The sequence below is a fragment of the Eupeodes corollae genome, chromosome 1 (assembly GCF_945859685.1).
Source record: "Eupeodes corollae chromosome 1, idEupCoro1.1, whole genome shotgun sequence".
NCBI classification, from domain to species: Eukaryota; Metazoa; Arthropoda; class Insecta; order Diptera; family Syrphidae; genus Eupeodes; species Eupeodes corollae.
In genome coordinates, this window is record NC_079147.1 from 200,062,223 (window position 1) to 200,088,377 (window position 26,155).

Consider the following 26,155-nt stretch of genomic DNA (forward strand, 5'->3'; position numbering starts at 1 on the left):
AGTAATTCCTTTGATCACTAGGCCCTGGTACTTTACGGACAGTTGCGCCACCTAATTTTTATTTTTAATTAACAGCTCAAGATCGAAGATTTTTTAGCGGCCAATCAATAGGTCTAACGTTTCATCTCACGGAACAGTGGAACAAATCCTTATATCATTTTGGAGAAAGTAATATAATTGCGCTTGATATTACAAAATCATTAGATAACGTTTGGTATCAGGCCTTCTTATGGAAAATGAATGCCTTGGGTTTAGATGAATTCCTTCCTCGTTTTACCTTTTGAACCATTCAATACAAGTAGTACTGGATGAGTTAAAGTTTGAAAAACACAAAATAAATGATGGCGTGCCACAGGGCTCTGTTTGTCTCCGACACTCTTTCTTATTTTCATTAGCGATCTCTTGTCTACAACTTATAATTCAATTAATTGTTTCACTGAAGAAAGTATTCATAGCTCTTCCTATTCGTGTTAAAATCCACATCAATCTTCTTCAGATGTGGAACTAAAGGGTGATTTTTTTGAGGTTAGGATTTTCATGCATTAGTATTTGACAGATCACGCGGGATTTCAGACATGGTATCAAACAGAAAGATGCTCAGTATGCTTTGACATTTCATCATGAATAGACGAACGATCTGCCACAACGTCGAATTTTCAGTGAATGGGCCCTCGAGAAGTTGGCAGAAAATCCGCATTTTTATCGACAAATTTTGTTCAGCGATGAGGCTCATTTCTGGTTGAATGGCTACGTAAATAAGCAACATTTCCGCATTTGGAGTGAAGAGCAACCAGAAGCCGTTCAAGAACTGCCCATGCATCCCGAAAAATGCACTGTTTGGTGTGGTTTGTACGCTGGTGGAATCATTGGACCGTATTTTTTCAAAGATGCTGTTGGACGCAACGTCACGGTGAATGGCGATCGCTATCGTTCAATGCTAACAAACTTTTTGTTGCCAAAAATGGAAGAACTGAACTTGGTTGACATGTGGTTTCAACAAGATGGCGCTACATGCCACACAGCTCGCGATTCTATGGCCATTTTGAGGGAAAACTTCGGAGAACAATTCATCTCAAGGAATGGACCGGTAATTTGGCCACCAAGATCATGCGATTTGACGCCTTTAGACTATTTTTTGTGGGGCTACGTCAAGTCTTAAGTCTACACAAATAAGCCAGCAACTATTCCAGCTTTGGAAGACAACATTTCCGAAGAAATTCGGGCTATTCCGGCCGAAATGCTCGAAAAAGTTACCCAAAATTGGACTTTCCGAATGGACCACCTAAGACGCAGCCGCGGTCAACATTTAAATGAAATTATCTTCAAAAAGTAAATGTCATGGACCAATCTAACGTTTCAAATAAAGAATCGATGAGATTTTGCAAATTTTATGCGTTTTTTTTTTTTTTTTAAGTTCTCAAGCTCTTAAAAAATCACCGTTTACAACCACCAAATATTATAAGCTCATTCTCAACTACACATCGTTGTACACTAACTACCTCTTGTGGAATGATCATACCAGTGTACCCGATTTCGTGAAAAATTTCGCAAAATGTTTGGGTTCGTGTTCTTCGAGCCTCGGAAAATTGTTTGTTAACGAATCCGCTAAGATGAAAATGCACCAAAACAGAATAGAGGACTTCTAACCCCAATATCTTTATCCGTTTCAAGCCATCTCAGGACAAAACTGCGAAACGGTGAAGAATCCTAAGAGTCAATTCAAAGTCATTGTATTAGAAGAACACAAGGTGCAGAATTTTAATTTATTCAAGTGTTTTAAATGTTAAGCTGTTGAGATCGATGGCGGATTAATATTCGTAAATTAAGGCTCACACTCTCGGCTACCGTAGCCACTTTCTCGACCATAAGTGTTGTCCATTAGCATACCAGCCTAACGAACTTTTTTTCACAAACACTCTGTAGATTTTCTTTTGTTTTGGAAATAAGTTCTTTAAATTATTCATGTGTAATTCCACAGGGGTGAATTATGTGAAGATTTCCAGTGGGAAAAGTCAGTATCAGTATCAAAGATTTCAAAATAAACTATAAGATATACGGTGAGATACCACTTTAATGGAATAGTTTCTGGTTTCAACAGTATAACGGCTTTGAACTTCAAATGTCGGGAGTTTCTTTTGGAATACTCTTCACTATACATCCTTTTTTAAACCCTTTCAAGTTTGTGTCTTCCTTAAGAAATCAAACGACGCTCTCTTTCCAAATTTTGAATAATGTGTATAAAATATTTTTCTACATAAACATCGAAGTTTTGATAAAAATTTCTTAAAATTCTAAACGACTGTAAACTACTACAAGAACAAGTTTGTATCACCACACCTTGCATTTTACTTTTAATAATATTAATTTCAATCCTTTACCTGCCATAAAGTTATGTATAAGCCATTTCCAAGCATAAAAACTTTTGATAGCCAATTTCGTTAAAATAGAAAAAGTATGAATATTCAATTTAATTTAAAAAACAACACACAAACTAATAATGCACAAATAGTCAAATAAGCTCAATTCTGAAAAAGTATAAGCAACCAAAACAAGATAGTGCTTTTTTAGGTAATTCTTATGTTCAAAATAAGCAAAAGCAATCAATCAAAATAGTGGTACCCGTGGCATGATGGTTAGTGCGTTGGACTGTCATGCAAGGGGTCTGGGTTCAATCCCTGCCTGTGCCACCTTAATTTAAAAAATTAATTTGCGCGGGTACTGCCTCTTGCGAGGAATTGACAATTCCTTCAAGAGTAATTCTTGTCATGAAAAAGTGCATTCTCAAATTAGCCGTTCGGATTCGGCCTTAAATTGTAGGTCCCTTCCATTCCTGACAACAGTACTCGCACACAGGAATGGTTGCGAGTTGTAAGTCACTAGGCCCTGGTTCACAACGGACTGTTGCGCCACCCAATTTATTTATTTTTATTAATCAAATTACATAAATAGCTTCATGGTAAAAGGCGGAATTCGCTCGAGGATAAGGACATAGACAGAAAATAAAACGATAAGGATTTAATATTTTTATATCGAAAAATAATTCTTCTCATTTTTCAAAGAGATAGTTGAATCAGAGTAAAGCAGTAGAGCAGAAAGATAATATTCCTGAAATTCCAGGAATTTATTTCTTTTTGTGTTTAAGAGTTGTAATTTTTTTAATTCATGTAAATGTATGCAAAATCCGTCGTGTTAGCGGTAAGTCTAGAAGTACTTTAATATTCCTTCCTTTTTTCTTCGAATATCGTACTGCGTGGGAAGAATTCAAGACTCCGACACGAGCGTAGGCAGGCACATAGAAATCTAACCCTTTGGGGCAAAGTACTACTTGTTGGCCTTAAAGATTTTTGTTATATAGTTTAAGAATGGTATGTGGTATTTGCTATGCGGTGGGAATGTGCTCTATGAATATACGAGTGCAAAACCAAACTTACTCACTATGATCCTAGAGACCTTTTTTTGAAGGATATGCTTCAAAAAGGATTTTCGGAACGTTGGCAGTGGTGACGATAGGATGGGGGCTTTGGAGCTCACAGGCGTTCGTCGAATGACTTTACACTCAGCAAACACTGAAGCGTGCCTGAATTATTTTTATCCAATGGAATTTTTTTGGCTTATAGGGATGATGATTTTTTTTTGTTGAAAAGGAAAAGAATTCCAAGAAAAGTGGTAGGGTTAGAGAGAGAGTTTTGTACGTGTCAATTGATTTTGAAAATATAGAGCAGATGAGATGGGAAATTTCAGTGGTTTTTTTTTATTTATATTTTCTTTCAAGTATGAATAAAGGATCTACACTTCTACAGTATATAGATAGGTACGCATTCTAAAAACCATGTGCGAGAAAGCTTTAATGTTTTGAATATTAAAACAGGAATGCTATGTAAAGTTATAAGAAATTGAAATTGTATCGTATAAAGGAGGTACTGTAAATTCAAGGATGCTTTAAAAGTAACCATAGATTTAGTTGCAAAGGGATAACCTATTTTGGAATATTTGATATTTAAAAAAAAATCGGACTCACTCTAAAATATTTTTCGTTCAGTACCCTTAAAAATTTCAAATAGGAACCTAAATTTGTTCGATTAAGAAACTTCTAAGAGAATATACAGTTAAAAGTAGCAGTTAAAACTGTCAATGTATTTGAGAAGGCATCTCTATAATATTTGAAATTGGTCTTCATGGGCTTACTGCTGAGCATTCCTAGTAACACTTGTATTAGAGTAAAATTGTTCGCAATTGGCAATTTCACAAAAAACATTCTATATATGCAAATGCTTCACATAAACAACAGTCGCCCATCAGTAAAAGATCTATTTTTGAATTTAACTCAAGCGAGTTATTTGAGCACCTCAATTTGTACAAAATTACAGCAAGACCGGAAGGAACGCAATACTTAAGAATTAGCTTAAGAGATGGTCGTTGAATTACAAAACCTGGAACTGAAAGGTATTCAGTCTACCGATGCAAGTCTCACTCATAATAAGTGACATTGGGGGAAGTTTGCGATATTTTTGGAAAAGTGAATGTTAAATGATCTCTCGATCCGTTTTTCTCTTCAAGTCTTCTAAGCAAATTCGATGGAACATCAGCTTTTTTTCGCACTAATTTTCAATTCCACTTTTCTTGATGTTATTTCCAACCTCCCTGTCATTTGATGAAAATCGTTTATAAATGAGATAACATGCTTACATAGTCTTTGTAGACCAGATTTTCCAAGTTGGTTGTCTGAATTCATTTCATTCCTTTATTTCTAATCAAGGCTGCACAGCAATAAAACATTCAAAATATAAAATGTAACCTAAATTTCTCCAGCGGTGTCAAATTGCATAATCTTTGTGGCCAGTTCATATCGCTACGACGAAAAATTACGTGGCCAGGAAATTTCCCTTGTAATAAACCCATATTACCTCGGGTTGTGTGTTCCATTGATTGCAATTGATATATGTGGGAAGGATGCGATAAATCTTCGCATTAATTAGTTTAAGATACGCAACGCTTTCATATACTTCTAACTTAAAATATATGTATATGTTTTAGAATTTTCTTGAAACCAAATAAACATCCCCACTAGCTATTCCCCGTGTTCTCATATCCATATTAATTCATAATTAAAAAAATTGTTTTCATAATTACTAAAGTTAGTTTCAGTAACAAATATTTCATAAAAAAAAAATTCAAATTGATAGATAAATTTATAAAAATTAAAAATATTATAAGAAATTATTCTATAATTTAGCGTTTCAAAAATATTTTCATTTTTTTTAATCATACTCTAAATTAATTTTATTAAGGCAGACGGCATTACAATCAAAAATGTCTCGTGTGAACACTCTCCACAATCTGAGAAGGACTGTTGTCATTTTGCATTGGGTTTCCACCATTGCTATTTCGATTTTCAAGAGCTATCAAAACATTAGTGTCACCAGCCAGCTGTTTGAAAATCAACAAACCATCTTTGGCATCCGAAATTATTTTTCCATTTCTATCGAAATAAAACTTTTTCGCAAATTCAAATTCTGATTTTGAAAACTTATTTGTGACCTTAGCTTGTTTAAACGATTTCTTCGCTCACTTGCTGCTGTCGGATAATCCTTTGAATTGTGATACCAGTGTATTTTAATTTGGATTTTGAACGAAGTACCTGGAACACATCTTCTCTGTTAAACATTTTAAGTAAGACATTTCCAATATTTCTTTCCAATATTATTTGACGTGCAGTAGTTATTTTAGATGTATTAGATGTCGCAAGGGATCTAGACAAATTTCTTAAGCTTTCTCCACCGCATCCTGAGTATTAGCTCTCTTATTAATTAACTCTCGAAACACATCTGGACTCCATTTTGTTCAGTTGAGTCGCCTTTTCCGCATTGCTTTGTTTAAGAGTAATAGTCTCTGTGCTGATTCCTTCAATATCAGATTTTGTTGCAACGTCTTTTAGCTTAACTTCTTAACAGATCAGCCATCGAATTCTGTAAAATTTTCTCCACATCACAAACTGCCAAGTTCCCAACCGGTGAATTCGATTTTGGTGAAGACATTTTAGTAAACGGTCTTTTTGATATGTGATCGAGTCAGACGCATATTTTTAATGTTTCTAATATTTAACTCACCCAATAACTTTAAAAACTATTAAATTAATACAGGTTAATTTAGAATACAAAATATTTATTTAAAAAGAAAAAACACTGTTGTTAAAATTCAAAAACAAATTATTTATATAGAGCTTTTATTTTTGACTGTCTTCATATGTAGCTGTGGAAGAATCACGATGTTTGTAGTAGGTTTTAACAATTCGTATGAGTTGTGCGATATTTAAGCGATCCATTTTCGTAAATGTTTTTCTTTCAACTAAAAAAAATTGTTTAACAACTTAGATTGTAAGATGTCGAATTTCAGCCCTAAATGGACAACCCGTTATTTTTCAAATGAAGTTCTAAAGATAAGCCGCGAATTAATTTATAAAGTTTTTAATTTATTTTAGAACTTCTTCAAGAAATTGACCGTTAATCACTTTTAAATCTTTGAGATTTAGTTTTGAACTAAATATTTAAGAATACAAAAAAAAACACTTTAAAGAGGAAAATAAAAAATGTGTAAAAAAATAAGTATACGCCCAACTGTTCCATTACAGTTTTAAATTTCTAGAGAATTAAACTACGGTATAATTTTTTGGATAGACTTCAATCAAAGAGAAGTTTATTTGTTTTTTAAAGAGCACGACAAAAATATACAATTTGCTTTAAACATTTTGAACTATAAGAGTGATGATTTAATAGGTCGTAATGTCAATTTTTTTCTAACGCTAAGAAAACTCTTTTCTCGCTCTTTGGTTTGCTTAATAAAATAATGCTAACCCTAGATTGTTAACAAAGAATTCTGTTCTTTCGATTTAACACTATTTACAGAAGCTGAAAAAAACAAAGAAATTAATCCACAAAAGTAACTCAAACGCGTTAAGTTTTTTTAAATCTTAAGCATTTAAAACATCTATAACATATATTTAATTATATTAAATTTGTTTCAAACCAAAATTTGTGCTAACAAAGGTGTAATTTTCACGTTAATTTAATTCCTTTCTATTTTCGCACTTATGGTGTTTGTAAGAAAATACAACATTGAAACAAACATTTCAACATTCAATTAATTTTCTTCATACTTTTGAGTCAAGAAATTGAAGAGCGAGAAACAGAATAATACTCAATTAATTAATTTTTCTGTTTTATGAAAATGCGTTTCAATTAGCGCGTGTTAATTAGAAGAAATTGACATTGTACCACATATTTTTTTCATTCTTCAATAATCAACCAGCGAAAATATAAACACATTTTTCTTGTTGAGAACATTTGTGTTTTTCTTTTAAAGTCCTTCGTGGTGTCATTTATCAATATATCTCCTGATGCGACAAGCCAAAGAGGAGAGACATTTTATTGGGTTTAAAATGAATAAAATAAAAAATGAAAAAAAAATCAGTAAGTAAGATTAATGTTCCTTTGCTAGAGGGAAAAACGGCTATAGGTATCTTCATGTATATGAATGGCATTTTTGCTTCCAGCTCTATATGTACCTCATTGTTTGCCACTTCATTGTTAGCCTTTTCAACGGTTCTTGGGTGGTTTTGTAGTGTTGGCAGGAGCCAAACATTTATCGAGCAATTAAAGTCCATCAGAGTCTCTGATAATGGTGCGAGTGTGAGAGTGAACTGCCTGCCTGAAACCAAAACCATCAGCAAACTCCTTCCTCCTTCCTCTCACACTTTTTACTTGCTTGCTTTTGTGCTCAAGGATATACCATTTACGTAATTTGTCCTATGTACATATACACCGCATACCGCATCATCAGGAATTGCTAGACCTATACCTACCTTTACTACAGGTATGTGTAAGTGTGAGAGAGTGTATAAATTTGTTTACCTCATCATAAAGCCCACTAATTTGTCCTGCTTAAAGATACCCACCAAAAACATTCACTCTTCTCCCCATCACACACAATATTTACAATGTCCGTCCCATTTCGTCGTCTCGTCGTGTAGTCTCGTTCGCCCGTCCCGTCCTATCTCGTCTTCAACACCGAACAAGAGTAATATACATGAGAATGAGCCTTAATTTTGTGGTCATAAATAACAAAGTGACAGGTAGGGACTATGTCAGGAATTGGAGTAAACGACATGGTAGAGACTCTTCATCCTAAAGTGCACCTTTCAAACCTAACCAAACCAAACCTTGCCACACTACACACTATCAGGTCTTCAGTTTCAGCCCCATCAGGAACATCAGTATTCTGATAGCACAAAAAGTCAACATGGTCTATGTCATTGGTAACTTAATATTCAAATTATGTCCGTTATTCTTTTTTCGTCCTTTTGTGAGCGAGTCGTTCATATAAGCGGATATGTTTAGAACTGAATAAATCAACCACTATATCCGTTTCGCTAAATATTCGTCTTCTTTGCCATTTGCTTTTTGGTTTCTTTTTTGTGATCGGTGTCCTTTTTTTGTTGTTGCAGGACAGGCTGTTGTTTACTTGAGAGCGGAAACAAATTTAGAATGACACTTGACACATGCTTAGTTAAGGGTCCTTGTGTATCAAGTTGATATAAAAAATAAATAAAATAAAACTTAAAATATTCCAAATGATTTGCAATTTGTAATGGAATCACTCTCTGAAATAGCGAGTGGGCGTTTGTAGTCATCGTCGTCGTCAGTTGTTGATGGGATGAAAAAAGGATAATACATGGGTTTTGGTTTCCACATATATATTTGCGTCCTTTTTGTCTGTTTTTCTCTTTATTTGTTGGTTTGTTCTTTTGGTTTTTCTGCATATTTTCCACGCGGGTGAATTTTGTGTTTTTGCATTTTGCTGCTATGCTCTGGAAGCTTATGAATCCATTCCATAAAAGTTTATGCATCCTGCAGGACTAAAAGTAAATCACACGCTTGAATGACTTTTCACAGTGATTCAACCAAACAGTAGTAGATAGATGCTTGGTTAAGAATGATGGGTATTATTCGAAAAAGGAAAAAATTAGAAAAAAAATTCCATAAACTCAGAGTCGCGATGATGTGTTGTCGTTCTCGTTGTCGTCCTCATCGTCATTTGATGGTGTACACTCTCGCATGTAACACACATGTCAACTCTCATGTTGTTCTGATGGTTCTACGTAGGTACCTATAGTAACTCAGAAAAAAAAATAATAAAATCTCAAATGATGGCGCAGCTTTGTGTCCTGTTGATCCTGCGAGTTTTTTTGTTTTGCTTTTTGTAAAATTTTGCTTTGGATTCAGAAAACAAAAATATAGTTACCATTTTTAAAGGGAATTTTGTATACTAGATTTTCAATTCGACGGGATTTGTTCGGTTTTTTCAGTGTTTTCTTTTTGTTCTCTGTTTTGTGTGTTTGAAGAGAAATAGGAAAGATAAATCCACTAATTGATTGTTGGGAAAAAGATGAGTAATTTTTTTGGTTTTGATTTTGTTGCGGTTAAATGAATGTTTTTTACTACACATTCCACGAATGGCACTTTGCAGAGATGATGTTTTTTTCGTTGGTATTAAGGATTTAATAACAGGATATCATATTTTTAAGACCATTTTCATACTAGAGCGAAAGTGGGGCACTTAAGGTGATCGAATATCGATAATTTGTTCTTTTACATTTACAATTAAAGAATAAAAGTTTGTGAATTTGACACGTTTTAGTGTTTCATTTATTTTCTTATTCAAAAGAAAGATTTCAAAAAATTATAATTGTTATACATATAAGATTTTTTGAAGGAAGAAGGTAAAGATTTTCTAGCAACCACAGGAAGATAGGCTAGGTGACCTCTAAATGATTATATGCTCAAAAAATGTCATCATCGAAACTAAGATAAACGAACGAGATAATGGGAGAGAATAACGAGATTTCCATTTCAAACTTCCTGATGCAAATGTCATCTATTCCACATTCGAAAAAGAAGTGTGTCAGTCTGAAAACGATTGTACTATCGTCAGCGACCATCCCCCAACTACAATTCGATAGGAATTTCCAGATTTCTATACCTAGCAGATCTTTTTGGGAGGATAGGACATTCTTAGACGATGAGTCAATCCACTTTTACAAAGATGGCTCAAAGACCAAAGAAGGGGTTGGTGGTGGTGTGTACTCTGAACGACTGAAATTAAGTCTCTCATTCCGCCTTCAAAATCATTGTAGCGTGTTCCAGGCGGAACTTTTGGCGATTAAGGAAGTCTTGTCTTGGCTCAAAGAAAACGTGATATCAACATCTGATATCCGTATTTTCTCCGACAGCCAGGCCGCTATCAAATCTCTGGACTCAGTCTCTACAAACTCTATAACTGTCGATCATTTCTAATGGAGATGGCGCAACAGTTTAATATTCACCTTTGCTGGGTGCCGGGCCATAGAGACATTCCAGGTAACTGTAAGGCAGATGAACTCGCCAGGAACGGTACAGTACAACCCATCCTACCACGTTTGGCAAGTACTGGCATACCAATCGCTACTTGTAAACTGCTACTAATGCAAGACGCTGTGAGGAGGGCAGGCACCAGGTGGACCAACATCACCACGTGTCAAGCCACAAAAAACATCTGGCCAACACTGGATTTAAAACGTTCAAGGTGCTTGCTCTCTCTAAGCAGATCGCATATAAGCTCGATTATAGGTGTCATAACCGGACACTGTCTAATAGGAAAGCACGACATGAGACTAGGCGTATTCTCAAATGACTTTTGCAGAAGCTGTATGGACGAGGAAGAGGAAGAAACGGTTCTTCATCTTCTCTGCACATGCCCTGCTCTAGCTCGAAAACGCGAGAATTACCTAGGAGAATTCTTCTTTAGCGATCTAAACGATCTAAATCATATCGGGATAATCAGCCTCTCACGTTTCGTAAGAGACTCTAACTGGTTCCATTGAGCTTAGGAGGAAGCCTCAAGATTCATGTGGTATCACAATGGGCCATTAAACTGGCCTAAGTGTGTTCGTTCCATCTTGGACAGCCACTATAACCTAACCTAACCTATCGTCAGCGAAACAATTATTTGAATTAGAAGTTACAGATAAGGGGTCATTAATAAAAAGAAGAAAAAGTAATTGAGACAAAACAGAGTCCTGTGGTACACCAGAGGATAATTCAATTTTTTTGGAGATGGCGATAGATTTTTCATCTATTAGGAACGATACCTGATGGTTTTGTTGGCGTTGAAGAACACCTCTTCAGGGCCAGCGGATTTAAGTATGTTGAGATATCTTAGAACTCTTGCCACAGTACAAGTGTGAACAAATATTTGTCCGTTAGAATCACTAACACACTGGCAGCGTTGAAATGGTGGCAAACTGCCAAGCAAAGAGATACGTTTTTTTTCCAAAAAGCGAACAAATGGAGTGTTATTGACAAAGAGTAGGAACAAACGACGAGGAAGAATACCTCAAGTTTCCAGTAAATATTCTCATATAGCAAAACGGTTTTCCTAGGAGCTCTTTATTGGCTGTAGAGTTTTGATACTAAAAATTAGCTAATACAACACAATTGTGGGATGTGAGTAGTGGCGATAAAATTATAATAGTGTACTTTTCACAGAGGTAATAAATAAGTCAAAAGTGTTTTCTGCTCGACCTTCCACATCCGATATTCGAGTGAGCTCGTTGACCTGTGCTAATTTCTCAACAAACACTCCTTCGTTTGACACAATTTGTTAAATGGAATCAGAAAAATTATCTAATTCACGTGAAGTCTAGATTAAGGCTTGGATAAAGGAATGATGTGCTCATTTTAGGAAAATTTAAACCACATAAAATTAAAAAATAATTGGTGCAACGATCATAATGTGGCAAGTGTTGATAGTCAACATCATTCCTAATGTATAAGCCCAGGACATGTTGGCAAAAGAATAATGGCACCAAACTGTACTCATGAATACAACATTTAGCGGGATCGGAATAATTACCCTCTTGGGTTTCAATTAGTTCCAGAACAGATTTCCTCTGTTTTTCACAATCATTTCAGAGCTCCAAAAGTAACGATTCTGAATATTAGCAATTTGTCCATGAAAATACCAAACTGAACTTTGAAAGCTCTAATTCGTAAGGCCTACATAGGTTTAAGTTTTGGGCAACACTACGAGGTATAGCAGCAATATCCTCATTTTGTTGTTGAGCGACGCATACGGTTTCGATTATTCCCATCACCAACTTATTCCAACTGGTAGAATTTTTCCACAAGCTTAACTATTGCTGAAGAAAAAGCTCTAGCGAAATACCCAACAGTGCTTTATTTTTGCGAAATATCCACCTTTTCTCTTATAAATTTTAACAAATGCAATTTTTAGTAATCATGTAGTTTTTGTTTGTCAAATGTCAAAAGATGACAGCTTTAGAAGTTCACAAAATGTGAAAAATAGGATTATCTACACTTCAAAATCTGCATTTTTACTCTTTTGAAAAATTAACTTTACCTATGAACAAAATATGTTGGTGAAAATTGAACAAACCCAACTAAACAAAATCACTCATCAAAAGATAAATCGCTCGCAATGAAATCAGTGCTACCAAATTTAAGCTCTTTTCAAGCTAATTTTAAACTGAAATCAAAATATTGCAATGCAAAATAGTGGACTTATTGAAATAATAAAATAATTTAAGAATTCACCTAAAACTAATTTAAATGTTTTCCAGTTTTAAGCAAACATTCGATATTTAATAAATTCATTCAAAATTGACCATTTGAAGTCAATTATTATTGAATATTTGCATTAAACCCACAAATAATTGAGTAGCATTCATTAATTAAATATAAAGCTAAATTAAATTTCTCTATTTCTACCTACATATGTATACCTTCAATACAATACTACATTCATATGTACTATATGTTATATGTTATTTATTTTATTGACAAATAATTCGAAAAATATACCTAATTTATTATATGAACTGTGAAAAATCAAAACAAATAGCAAAATCATGTAGGCAGATACCTATAGGATTAAAAGTACGTATTATACAGTAAATAGGTAGATATTTTGTAATCTATGAATTCAAAAACTCAATTATTATACCCAATTCAATGAGAAAGATAAAAATTAAGCTCACACAAAAAAAAATGCAGAACAACTAAAAACTCACCTATACTTGCCAAATAATTCTATATTTTCATTATCTAATTAAATTTGAAAATTTTGTGAATATTCTACTATAACAGTAGGTGTATACACCTCCCCTTTTTATTATAAAATTTCTAATCACTTAAACGTTTTGTTTACAATAGCTAAGCCATACTTATATTTCCAGATACGTGTGCAGGTACATTGATATCTGCATAGCTATATGAATAAAACCCTCCAAACTATACTGACCCCCATTTTGGGTCCTTTTAGAGGCAGCCATTGTGCTTCACTAAACTAAACACTCATATTGATGGTGGTGGCGAGGTATGGTAGTGTCGTGGCGTAACATGGTGTGGCATAGCGTATAGCGTATTCTCCGTAATCCAAATATAAATATAGGTAGCTGAAATTTTCAAATATTTGCCTTTTATTCCATTTTATGTCCACTTTTATGAAAATGTCGTGTGGTTCAAAATTTTAAACGATTTAGCTCTTAGAGTCCTAAATCGAACTTATTTTCCGAAAAACTCCTTAATCCACACAAAGAAACAAATGGAGTTGAAGAAGCGAGACAAACTTGCAAGAAGCTTCTCAGGTTAAAGAAGGTGAATATTATTCACTTGAAAAAGTCATGAGAATTTCACAATACGCATATTCAAAAGGCAACTGTATTCTTGTAACTTGGTCGAAGGAATAATGCCCACCGCAAACCATCTTAAAGGAAGTGACATTATGTATATTCCGCGAACAAACGTTGTTGTACCGGCGAAAAAGACAAGAGCTGTTAGAGTTTAAAAATAAACTTGCTCAAATCAATTCTGAATCAAAAATTATCATCAAAGTAGATAAATTCAAATAAAGATGGAACCTGAAAATATCTTACATTTTATGGAAGATTGTCCTATTTTACAAGAAATAAGAAGGTTATACTTCCAGGAAAGTTTTCTAATCCCTAAGTACTAAATATATATTAAATGGTTCTCGAAGTTGGTTCATTGTTTTGCAATTATGCCAGGGCCTTTTCTGAGTTATCAGATATTATTCGATCATTTAAAATGATAGCCTTTTTTGTTTTAAATCATCTTGAGTTACAAGATTTTATGTTGCAAACCATCAAAATTATAAATAGTTTAATAATTTCTAGTTTTTATTTTATTATATTTTCTTTTTCTAAAATATCTTACCCGCGGACGGCAAATTTTGTCATGTCCGTATTCTTAACCTTAATATTGTTATTCTTTTTTGTTAAATAAAAAAAAATGTATCTAATCGCTAATGTAGTAAAATGTGAAAGCGATTTGTAACAATTTACTAAGCTTAAAAGATTCTTTAGCTAATTTTAAAAGATTTGAATGTCCTGCTATATCTTAAAATGTTGATAAAGTTAAAATCACGGAATGACTACTTTAACTTTTAAAAATTTGCTTAATCCTTAAGGTACCTTCATTTTCCTAGAAAAAATGTTTTACCAATATTCTTAAGAGAGGAAGGCAAAGATCTGTGCAGAAAAATGCAATGTTTTAAGTCCCAAGAAATTCCTTTTGAAGATCTAGAATTTTACTATAGGTGACAATCTAAACTCCTTAAACCGAACGAACCAAAGCATGGTAGACTTAGGGTTCAACTGAATTACATGTATTTGAATCATTTTTATGAACCAATATTCTTCAGGCTAATATGAGTAAGTATTTTCTTAATAAAACATGTTGGTGTAGTCAACAGTTGTAAATGCCATTAAAGTCAGTTTCTTTGCTTAACTGGCCACTGAGAGCGTGCAGTTTTTACAGGTTTTCTAAAGTCGCATTTCTATCTGATTGATATAACAACTCACAACGGCTAAAAAGCCAACATTGACAAATGCCATTTTGTAAAATTTAGATTGATGTGTGCTATTAATTAAAAAAAATGTCATAAAGCCCAAAATTGAGCAAAAAACCAAAACATTTTTAAAAAAAATCTCTAAAAAAACACAGCGAATGACCCAACGCCTAAATTAATTTTAAACAAAAGAAGGACTAAATTGTTAATTGTCAATTTGCCCTAAAAGAATTTTTATTTTTGAATTTTGCATTTTATGACATAGGAGTTCTGTTACATTTATTGAGGGCATTACGACAATTATGATTTCTCTCGTTTTTTTATGTCTTATCGCCCAATGACAGAATAACCAACTCATAAGATGACATAGGGCCCAAAAAGTGAAAAAAAACGTCACAAAGCTTAAATAAAATGCCATTTCACCCAAATGTAACGTAACACCCAAATTAAGAAATGTCATAACACCCAAAAGAGATTTCTTGTATAAACAGTGAAGTATGTGTGTGGGCATTCTCCCTCCCTTCAAACCACTTCTTGACCTAACTTTAAGATTTTGGGGTAGGAGGTCAGCAAGCTTTCATGCATATTTCACTGTTTGTACGTCATAATCTTGGATGCTAGCATTGTGGGCATGGTTTGCTAACTCTTTCGTTTTATTAACTTCACATAGGAAGTTATTGTAATCGGTCCAATTTGTGGAATTGAAAATTGACATTTTCCGACTTTTTAAGGTCCCTAGAGTCGAAATAAAAGATTTATAGAGAGATGTCTCTGCGTGCGTGTGTAAGTACGTTCGTACGTCAGTATGTCTGTACGTTCGGGACGTTTTTTTGTCGTTCATAGCTCAAGAATCAGTAGAGATATCGACTTTAAATAAATTTTGTCATACAGATAATAATGCAGAAAGGAGTCTCAAAAAAATGGAGTGCGTGTTTTTTTACTAGAGACTTGAATTAGATTTTATACCATATATTGTAACGTGATACCAAACACATACATTTTTGTAAAAAATTTCAATTAATTTTTTTTTCTTATAAACCCAAAAAAACCGAAATATTTGTCGCCTCAAAACCTTTACGAACAAAAAATAATTTTATCTCCAAAATAATTTTGTGCAACGATACATAAAATGTTCAACGTTAGAAAAAATTTAGAGAAAAATCGAATATACAGTTTTTTTACAAAAAATTTAAACCTAACAAACAATTTAAAAAAATTGGTAAAAATTGATTTTCGACTCAAATATCTTTTCAAAAATTTGAGATTATGGCTTCCAACTAATTTAAACTTATAGCAAATTTTTTATAAGCATCCAACCATCCGTTTTTTTATAAAAAAAATAAAATCTACAAAAAATAGAACGAAAATTTGGTAAAAATTGATGTTCGGTTCTCTAAATCTCTTAAATTAATTTATTCATCCCATTTGTATTTATTTTATATCAGAAATATAAACTTTTAAAAAATGCTACTTAAATTGATAAAAATTGGTTTTTGACTAAAAATCTCGTTATCAAAACTAGATTTTGAAATAAATTATAATTATATGCAAAATATTGTTGGTATTTTTGAAATTTTTAAGAATAATTCAACTGACAACTTTAAAAATTGGCCTTTTTAAGCTTTTAGCTTTTGAAAGTGAAATAAGGCCAAACATATTTGTTACGCTCTTTTGACTTTCCGAGTTTTTTGGCGATCATACATTTTTTCCTTGAATATTTGCGCTTTTCTAATAAAATTTAAAACTCAAAAGGTCGTAGTGTTCAAAACAAACAAACATTTTGTCAGAATGCACATATGTTGAAACACATAATATCTTTTAGACGGTATGTCTATTATTATGATATTTTAAACTTGATTTGGTTATTATAACATTAACAATTGGGATCTGTGGCATTTTCTTCTGAAAAAGTTTTTGGGCGATATGACACTTGGCGTTATTTTATTGGGCAATAAAACTGAACGCTTCTAATTTCACTAAACCCATAAACGATTAAGGGCCCAAAAGTTCGGTAGTACTATCCCAGTCGTATAACAACAAAATGCTAGCAAAACTATTTTTGGGTGGTATGACATTTTTAATTTGGGCGATATAGTTTTGGACGAAAAGATTTAACGCCATTAAATTTTGTCTATTAACTTTGTTTTTCCTTGAGCTATTTTCCTATAGCGTGTTGAAGTGTAATTGGTTGACATAAACTCAGGAAAATACAGTTTTAACAAGCAGGTTTTCACTGCTAGAGGTCTTTCAAATATTAAGCAAATCAAAGAAAATGTATTTGTAATTACAAATAGTATTAACAACCTTTAAGTTTATAATTGAATTATAGTTAGTTTAATTTCAGGAATAATTTCAAACAAATATAAAAAACTTTATCGTAAAATTCTTCCTTTTAAGCAACCATCAAACATTAAGTTCATACAACTCAATTGTCACCTTTATTAACTTTCCCATTTTCCGCTTATCAAACATAAAATTGTGCTGCTTTCATTTTTGTGTTTCTACGTGTATTATATACTCGTGCATATAGAGACACTATACTCGTGTATCCTTTTTTCATTTTTATACTTTTGTATTCTTTTCAGGTTGCCTGGATGCACTTTGAGCAATCAGCAATTTTGACAGTACACAATCATGTCATAACGAGAAATCCCAGAATTAGTGTTACCCACGACAAACATGACCGCCACAGGACATGGTATCTCCACATAAACAATGTCCACGAAGAGGATAAAGGCAGATATATGTGTCAGATAAATACGGTCACTGCAAAGACCCAATTTGGCTATTTGAATGTTGTTGGTAAGAACTATACTTTTTTACACTATACATGAATAGAAAGTAGAACAAAAATGATTATATTTCTATCTGAGTGCAATAAAATATTATAAATCACAAGGACCTCTTAAAATGAATAAACCAACCAACCAACCAACCGATCGGGCCCAAGGACTCTCTCTCACTCTGCAAAACCATAAATTTATTATGGAGTAGAATTTACAAAATTGTTATTATCACGCTTGTGAAGTTATCTAAAAAATATTTTATTTCTTTATTGAAACAAAAACACAGAAATTTCTATAAGTAGCATAAATATTTCAAAAACACCAAACAAAATAAGGACGAAAAGGAGTAGATATAACCAGGTAAGAGTATAAGTGGTATATTAATGGTAAAGCAGAAACAGAAGCATAGAGCACAAAATCAAAAGGATATGCCATCACCATCGAAATTATTTTATAACTCGGAAGCTACCTACTATTCATTATTTCGTGTCATAACACCACCGCACTGTACAGCACCGCACCATCAAGACCAAGCCACAGAGGTTGAAAAGCGAATTTGTTTGTTTTTTGTTGTTGGAGAGTCCTTGTTGTTGATTCTGTTTGCGCTCCTCGCTATACTGGTTTTGTGCTTCTGCTCCTGAATGGCAAATTCTAGGAGATGGGAGCTGGGGCGAAATTGAATTCTGAATTTGTAAATTGTAGTGGATAGGTGCAGTATAGAGGTCCTTTTAGTCATTATCTACGACCAGTCATGGTTGAAAATTTGGTAATTATTTCTTCATTATAAAATTGTGAGAGAGTGTTTTTGGAGTGGGTGCATTTTTGTTTGTACCTAAGCAAGTCAACAACCATCATAACGACCACAAAAGTTATATAACCCCATATAATACCACTATACCTATATATACTTTGTATTTGTATATATGTTATAAATTTTCTTGGTAATGTCCTTTGATCCGAGGAGCAAAAATTTATTCAAAATTGTATTTATTCAATTTAAAAGTGTCGCTGGGGCAAACTTGCAAAACTGAAAAGCTCCTTAATCCATAGTGTCCTTTATTTCTCTTTCTTTTTTTCTTTTGTTTTTGTTTTTTCTTCTCTCGCTCCGCATGTTTCTCTTTATCTTTGGAGAAGACGAAGATGAAGATGATGATGGAAGAAGAACTCATTTAGACTTTGGCAAACAAAAACCTGAGAAGAAACTCTATCTGGAGTCTTTTCATTTACTTGTTACGTTATGATGCTCCCATCAACATCATCATCATCGTTATAGTCATCGGTTGGTTCTTCCCTAAGGATTCACCTACCTTCTTCATATAAACAAGTCCTGTCTCTTTCTCTCTCTCGTGCCTGGATAGGTACACTGTATACCTACAGGAGCTATTTGAGGTGAATTTGCAGAGGATAACTACGTATAGGGTTCCCTTCGTTTACAAGTGGATTATCTCAGCTATGGAGCAGAAATTTTTGCAATCCATAGATGAAGTTGAGGCATACCCCCCCCCCCCCTTAACGATGCTATACATCTTTGAAGCTTTAGAGAGGTGGATTAAATAAAAATAATAGAAAAATTCATTTTTTCCTGCTTTCTTTATTTTTTCTTCAAACTTATCATCGAAATATGAATTCATCGTTTCATTTTCATCCGATGATGATGATGAAAATGAAGATGATAATGATGATGGTTAGTCGATCTTGTTAGTATTCGTATGTTTCAATGTGCCGAAGATTGGAGGGATGCTATCAAATTATTATCTCCATATTTCTTTCCTATATTTTTATTTTTTGTAGTTTTTGTTGCTGTTTTGTTATTTTCTGAGAGCTTCCATAACAGTTTTTACTTGATAAGTTAAAAGTTAACTATTGCATGTTGTATAGTATATGTTCAAATATTTTATATGATGATGAATGCATGTTTTCCATGTTGTTTTCTGAGGTAAAAAGTTAAATTTACTCTTCTATTTATTCTAGATTAAAATTTGTAAACATAACTTCTACGTGCATATAAAATATGTAAGGCAAGGTATCAGGAATGAATATACATATAAAATTGTATGATTTATATTCTCTAAGGAATAATATTGATTTATTATTTTCAAAATATTAACTACAATATTATTCATAGATGAAACGGTAGTAAGATGAAGTTTAAGAATGTTAGAAGAGGCTTGAATGTGATGGTGATGGAAATAAACATGATGAAGGCAAGTTTAAGGCATCTTTATAGTTGTCATCTGTTTATTAGTTGAAGAATTATTTTTACTAAAATTATTCAATGAAAGGGTCTCACCAAATCATCGCCATCTGTATAGAAAATTTTTGCTTATAACACTTGAAAAAACTATCATAAAAATAAATAAGGTGGCCCAACAGTCCGTAGAGAACCAGGGCATAGTAACTTACAACACTCAACCGTTCTTGTGTGGGAGTAATTGCAGCGATGGAGGGGACCTACAGTTTATAAGCCGAATCCGAACGGATAATTTAAGAAAACACTTTTCATGACAAGAATAATTCTTGGAGAATTTGTCAATTCCAGGCAGGGATCGAACCCAAGACCTCTCGCATGACAGTCCAACGCACTAACCATTATGACACGGGTACTATAACTTAAAAAACGAGGTGTTGTAAGTTAAATAATTATAATAAAAAAAAAAAATACAAAAAGTTTACAGCGGTCACTTTGCATAAAACCAAATATTAGAAAAGCTTTTATTTCATAAATCAAAAAACAATTGTACTTACTATATTTAAAGCAAAAAAAAAAAGAACCAAAAGACCATAGACGAAGTTTTTAGATTTCCGATTTTTGTTTTAAATAAAAACACATTTCTTCTGTTTTTTTTCTTTACTGTGTTCATTTCGATTCTGTAAACACTTAATTTCAAACTTGATTGAACTTAATCATACATGAAATGAAAATATGTTGTTATTGTCCAAGTCCTTCAATTTAAACGGAGGAGTCGCCAGGTAGACCGAACTACGTATTATACATCTTAAAATGTTTAGTATTCAAATAAAGACTTCTTTTTTAGAAATCAATAGTTCATGCATATTAACTTATTAATTCAAATTATTTATTTACTTCACTTATCACATTTAATCCGCACACAACTTTAAAATTTTAAAATGTATGTAATACAAACACACCTAACCTAGATCTGAGTTTGATTTCAACTTAAAATTCAAAAACTGGCCCAAAGATTTTTTTCAGTTCTTTAATGTTCACAGTTTGATAAATAAACTAGCAATTGGGGATAAATTTGAAAACAAAATACGTATACGCCTAAGTGTAGCAATTCAATATTTTGTCGACTTCGTTTAAAATTAATCTACTTTGGATTGAAGTTTGACTTAAGAAAGTAAACATGATAAGGCGAAAAGTTCAATATAAAATTATTAAATAATATTGTTTTTTTTTTTTTTTTAAATATTTTTTTTTGTTATTTTATTTTCGTCTTGGCAGTTTTTTCGAAAGACTATTATTTTAGTTGTTACAAAACCTGGAGACAGTTTTAAGCCAGTGTTCAGCCATAAAATATGCCTCATTTAGGTTCCTGCAAACAATTGGAAGACAAAGCAACTTCTTACACTCCGAAAGTCGGTTTAAAGAGGCAAAAGTTTTCAACTGATCAAGGAAAATATTCGAAAAAAGTACCATAAACAAATTTTTTTACGGAAATAGCAAACCCTCTAAGACTGATTTTTGTCATAAAAATTGCTTTCTTTTATTAGCTAATGGATTTGGCATAACAAACAGTAAGAGTTAAGAGTTATAAGTTACTAATAATTATTGTTTGGAAAAAAAATCTATCTTTGAAGAAATCAAGAAATCTAAGCTTTAGCCACTCTTGGTATACAAAAAAATTCATTCACTGCCACAGATTTATGTTGTCAAAATTAAATAGAGAAATCTATTTGATAAATTGTTTTATTTGAAAAAGTAAACGACAGACTAATATGAGGATTTCAATTTTTTAATATATGTCATCCAAATGTCTCTTGTTATATGCTACAAGCCACAGTAAACTTGATTCAGTTGCGCTGATTTCTCGAATATTGTTTTCTTTTAGGTTTTCTAGAGTTTGGCAATTTTTTATGGGGATCTCTTTAAGATAACGCCATACAAATTTTATTGGGGTTAAATTGAGGGACTTCGGCTGCCACGGGATGTCCTCAAAGCGAATGATAAGTTTTTGAGGGAAATCTTCGCTTAACTCGTCGGTTTAATTCCATTCATTGAATAAACAAAATGAAAACGCTCCTATTTCGTCTCAAAAAAATGATTTAAATCACTTTCTTTGATTTCTTGAACGTCTTAAATTTTTAATGAATGCAAATTTAAATGATTTTTAAAATTTCGTAAATAATACCTTTTGAAAGTCTTAGTTTATCAAAAGTCAACTCTCTTCAAGCACTTCAGTGTTTTCGGCAAGATTGACTAAGCCCTGGCCGTGGAGTGTTTAATGCCGAAGCATTTGCGGAGAACCTCTGCGCCCTAGACCGTAATAAATTCACACTCGGCCCGTCATTTATTCGTAGTATACCGAAGTATGAACAAACCCGTCTAAGAAAAAACTTAAAGAAAAAATGAGGCGGCTTTCCAGTTATCTTACAAGAACTTTTAGATAGATAAAACTATTAATATCTTGTTACTAGCCCTTAAGTAGCTGATAAAGTATATCGCAAACTAGCTGTAGGCATATCCCAGTGCTGCAGAGTACGGTCTTTGTTTTTCTGTCCGAATTCAATGATAACTGCTCAGCCACTTCTGATGGTATTTACCCAATAGTATCAAAATCTTGTAGAAATGCTTAAGCTTAGCCCCTTTTCCTAAAAACAGTCAAATTTTCCACATTCTGGTCATTTCTTACACAAATATTTAAGAAAAGTGGACGTAACAAAATAAATGCCCATTGAAAACTTTATTGCATTCCTAAACTCTTTGTACAAGTTCTTTGTGAGTGGGTAACATATTTAATTAAGAATCCCAGTTAAAATTACGCTTTAGAAAAATAAGTTGAAGTTGACTCTGCATACACTGACTTTTCTAAGGTTTCTGACCAGCTTATTCTTGGTTTTTTATCGTTGTTTTTAGCTTGGATCAAATCTTACCTTGAAAATAAGTCCTATGAGGTAAAATGTAGAAATTGTCATTCAGAACCTTTTATTGATCAATCTGATATTCCACAGGGAAGCCATATTGGCCCTCTTCTGTTCTTGCTGTCTATTTACGGCGTACCGTCATGCTTGCTCTCAAGTGAGGTTCTCATTTTTTAGAATAATAAAGTCCATCCTTTTCCAATCCGACATCGATAGTTTTACATTTTGGTGTGGGAAAAACAGCCTTTCCTTCAACCTTTTAAAATGTTGGACGATAACTTTAGCTAAAAACTGAATCGTTATTGTATTTTCTTATTGTATTTCGCTGCAAAAACTCTGTCGCGTCTTAACTTTAAAGATTTAGGTGCTGCTTTGTTTTATAAAACTCTGACCAAAGGTGTTAAATAATACCTATATTACTCTTTCTTTGTACATTTCCCATGTTCGTCCTCATCTTGAATGTGGCCATATTGAATCAATTCAACATAATTTCATCCGCTTTGCCTTTCCTTGAGATGATTCTTATGATTTGCATCAAATACAATTATTCCATCAAAGGCGCTTTTTCATGCACCTTTCTTATTACCTTCTATTCATCTGAATTACCGAGGCGGAGCTTGAACTTAATCAAATTTTCGCAGGTGGTGAACATATTGACTTCCATAGAACTAACTATTAGAAGAACAAAGCTCTCAAGTGGGCAATGGCGGATCCAGGGACTTCATGGGAGATAATTTTTTTGAATTTTTGTAGGAAGTCTCTTCAATTCAAAACGAATCGTATTGAGTTAATAGATATGATCCCATTACAATTTGAGTTATTTATTTTTTTACATGAAAGCAAATTTGTACTTTACTTCGTAAAACTTTGTTGCCAAACTATAAAGTACCATTTTTAGCTGAGCACTGGCCCAAGCACATAATATGAATCGGAAATTCAGCCCTATTCCAAAAACTTAGCACAAATTCATCAAATTTTGCTGTCCAAAACAACTTAAAGGTTTGTAGCTTTAGTAATGGTTTAAATTAAACCATTTCATAAAATTTGTTTATAAGAAAAAGAGCAAATATTCAGGTTTTTTAAAAGAAACCTTGAATAAGAGATCGTCAATTTTATATTTAGTTGCCTTTAAATTCCTAAAACTAGCCTATAATTCTATCTTATTTTTGTATGCACATAAATAGTGAACATTAAAGTGATTTTCACTGGCGACATAGGAACTATATGTCAAGTATTGCATCCGTATAAAAATTGGAATCAAACAAGACATTACAATGGCAGATAAGTCGAAAAAAGTGGGTTCCCCGATTTCTTCCGTCTGTCTGTCTGTCCTGGCCTCTGCGTCCTAAATCATTGTGTCGATTGAAATTAAGGTTTTGAAACGATTAGCTTAAGGAGTTTTTTTTCAAATTTCTTTGGTTTAAATTCGAAAACTCGATTTTTTTCAAAAATGAATCGATATATGTATTTTTTTTTAAACTTTCTCTGATTTCAATAAACTTTTTTTCCATTAAAAGCTCTTGTCGATGATCAAATTTGTAATGATTAAAATGTCATTTGATTTGATTATGATTTTTGAAAAAAAAAAGTAATTTTTTTTGTAAAACTTGATATCTCAGGAAGAGGTGAACATTTTTAACGAAATTTAAATGTAAAATATATAAGCACTAAATAACTGCATACCAAAAATATTTTAAAGACAACATTCAAAAATCGTTTTTATACAAATTAAAATAAATAATACCCTCTCTAATGATATTCAAAAATAAAATTAATTTGATCTTATTTTTTGAGAAATAAATAGCATTTAAATTTTTGTAAAAAAAATTTTTTTTTGCAGGTAAATTTCAAATCTTAAAATATAGGAAATATTTTAAAACAGACTTTTTTTTGAAGAAATTAACATGTTCTAGTGACCCAGCCGTGCATTACATTTCATTCAAAAATGATATCGTGTTGATAAAAACTTTTAAGATCTTAAAAAATTAAAGAAATATACTTTTTGAATTGAATTTTCTTTAGATATTCTAGAACTGAGATTTTAACACGAATTTCAAGACTATAAATGTCCCAAAAACAGCAATACTGAAACTTTTCCTAAACTAATTGCACAATGGACGTTTCATATATATTCTTATAAAAACTTTGAATGTCTTGAGAAGTGAAGTTAAAAGAGATTCTGAAACTCTAGTTTATGACTGTCACACAAAAGTTTTTTCACAATTTATTTGTTAACCTTAGTTTGTTTTTATTTTTTATTCAGAGAAATAATGTATTAAATTTACCTACTTTCTAAAATTCAAAAAACTAAACATTTGTATCTCTACCATTTTTAAATTTTGTTGACTCCTTTAAGATCAAAATGTTTTCTAGCTCCAATCTACGAAACTGAGTTTGAAAAAAACTACGTTAAACAAATTTAGAAAATATCAGATTCTTTCTCATATTCTGGGTTTTTTAATTTTTGTAATGATAAAGAAATGACAACAAAATAAGAATATATTATTTTTGGAACAAATCCTACGTTTCAAAAATTGTTTGTTTTACATTTTTGGGTGAAAGCAACCGCTCTAAACCATTGTTTTTTACCTCTTAAACATGGCATATTTATAAAACCTTGCTAGACAACAGAGTTCTAAAATAATTTAATAACTAAAGTTGTCATTTTTAAGGTTAATATACAAATAATGATATTTAAATTTTGTTAGCCTTCTTTACAGAACATTAAATAACATTTTTAAGCGGTGAGTAGAAACTCGTCTATATTTTAAGCGTTTGACCTACCCCTCTCTCCTGATTAAAAGTCTGGATCCACATAGAAAACCCAAACATTTAGGAAACTTTTTAGCGAAATCAAATGTGTTTTCAATCCAAAAGAGATTTATATATCTAGAACTTAAAGCTGTTCAGTCTCTTCCATACAAGCGCTACCTATTCACAATGGCCTCGAGGGAGGGTAATGTTTTAGGTACAATAGAAAACATTGAGTTTTCAATGCATTATAGTTTTTGATTCTTCATTATAAAATTTTGACATCAGATCAGAATTTAAAAAATGGCTTTAAATTCCAAAAAAAAAAAAGTGCACACATTTTGTTTAAACTGTAAATCAAAGCTTATTCAACCAACACATAATTCTAAAATTGTATTCCTATTAGCACAATACTGTATAGTTTTAGGAAACGCTGAAGGGCTTCCAAAAAAAAAATTAGAATAGAGCAACATTCCTTTTAACCATTCAAGTTAAGCCTATATTATCTGAATTCCCCAACAAAATTTTAATAGCCCCAGATATCTTTTTTAAGGCAAAATTATCAGAATAACAAATAAAATACAACACAAAAT

The 26,155-nt window shown here is 32.4% G+C and overlaps 1 protein-coding gene across 2 annotated transcripts in view; it reads left to right on the top strand.

Moving 5' to 3' along the window:
- Positions 1-26,155, top strand: part of LOC129941216 (lachesin-like) — a 120,288-nt gene that overhangs the window by 67,774 nt on the left and 26,359 nt on the right. For both annotated transcript variants that reach the window (XM_056049793.1, XM_056049794.1), the window contains exon 4: positions 17,508-17,724. In XM_056049793.1, coding sequence (XP_055905768.1) covers positions 17,508-17,724 — 217 coding nt within the window. The remainder of the gene's footprint in view (positions 1-17,507; positions 17,725-26,155) is intronic.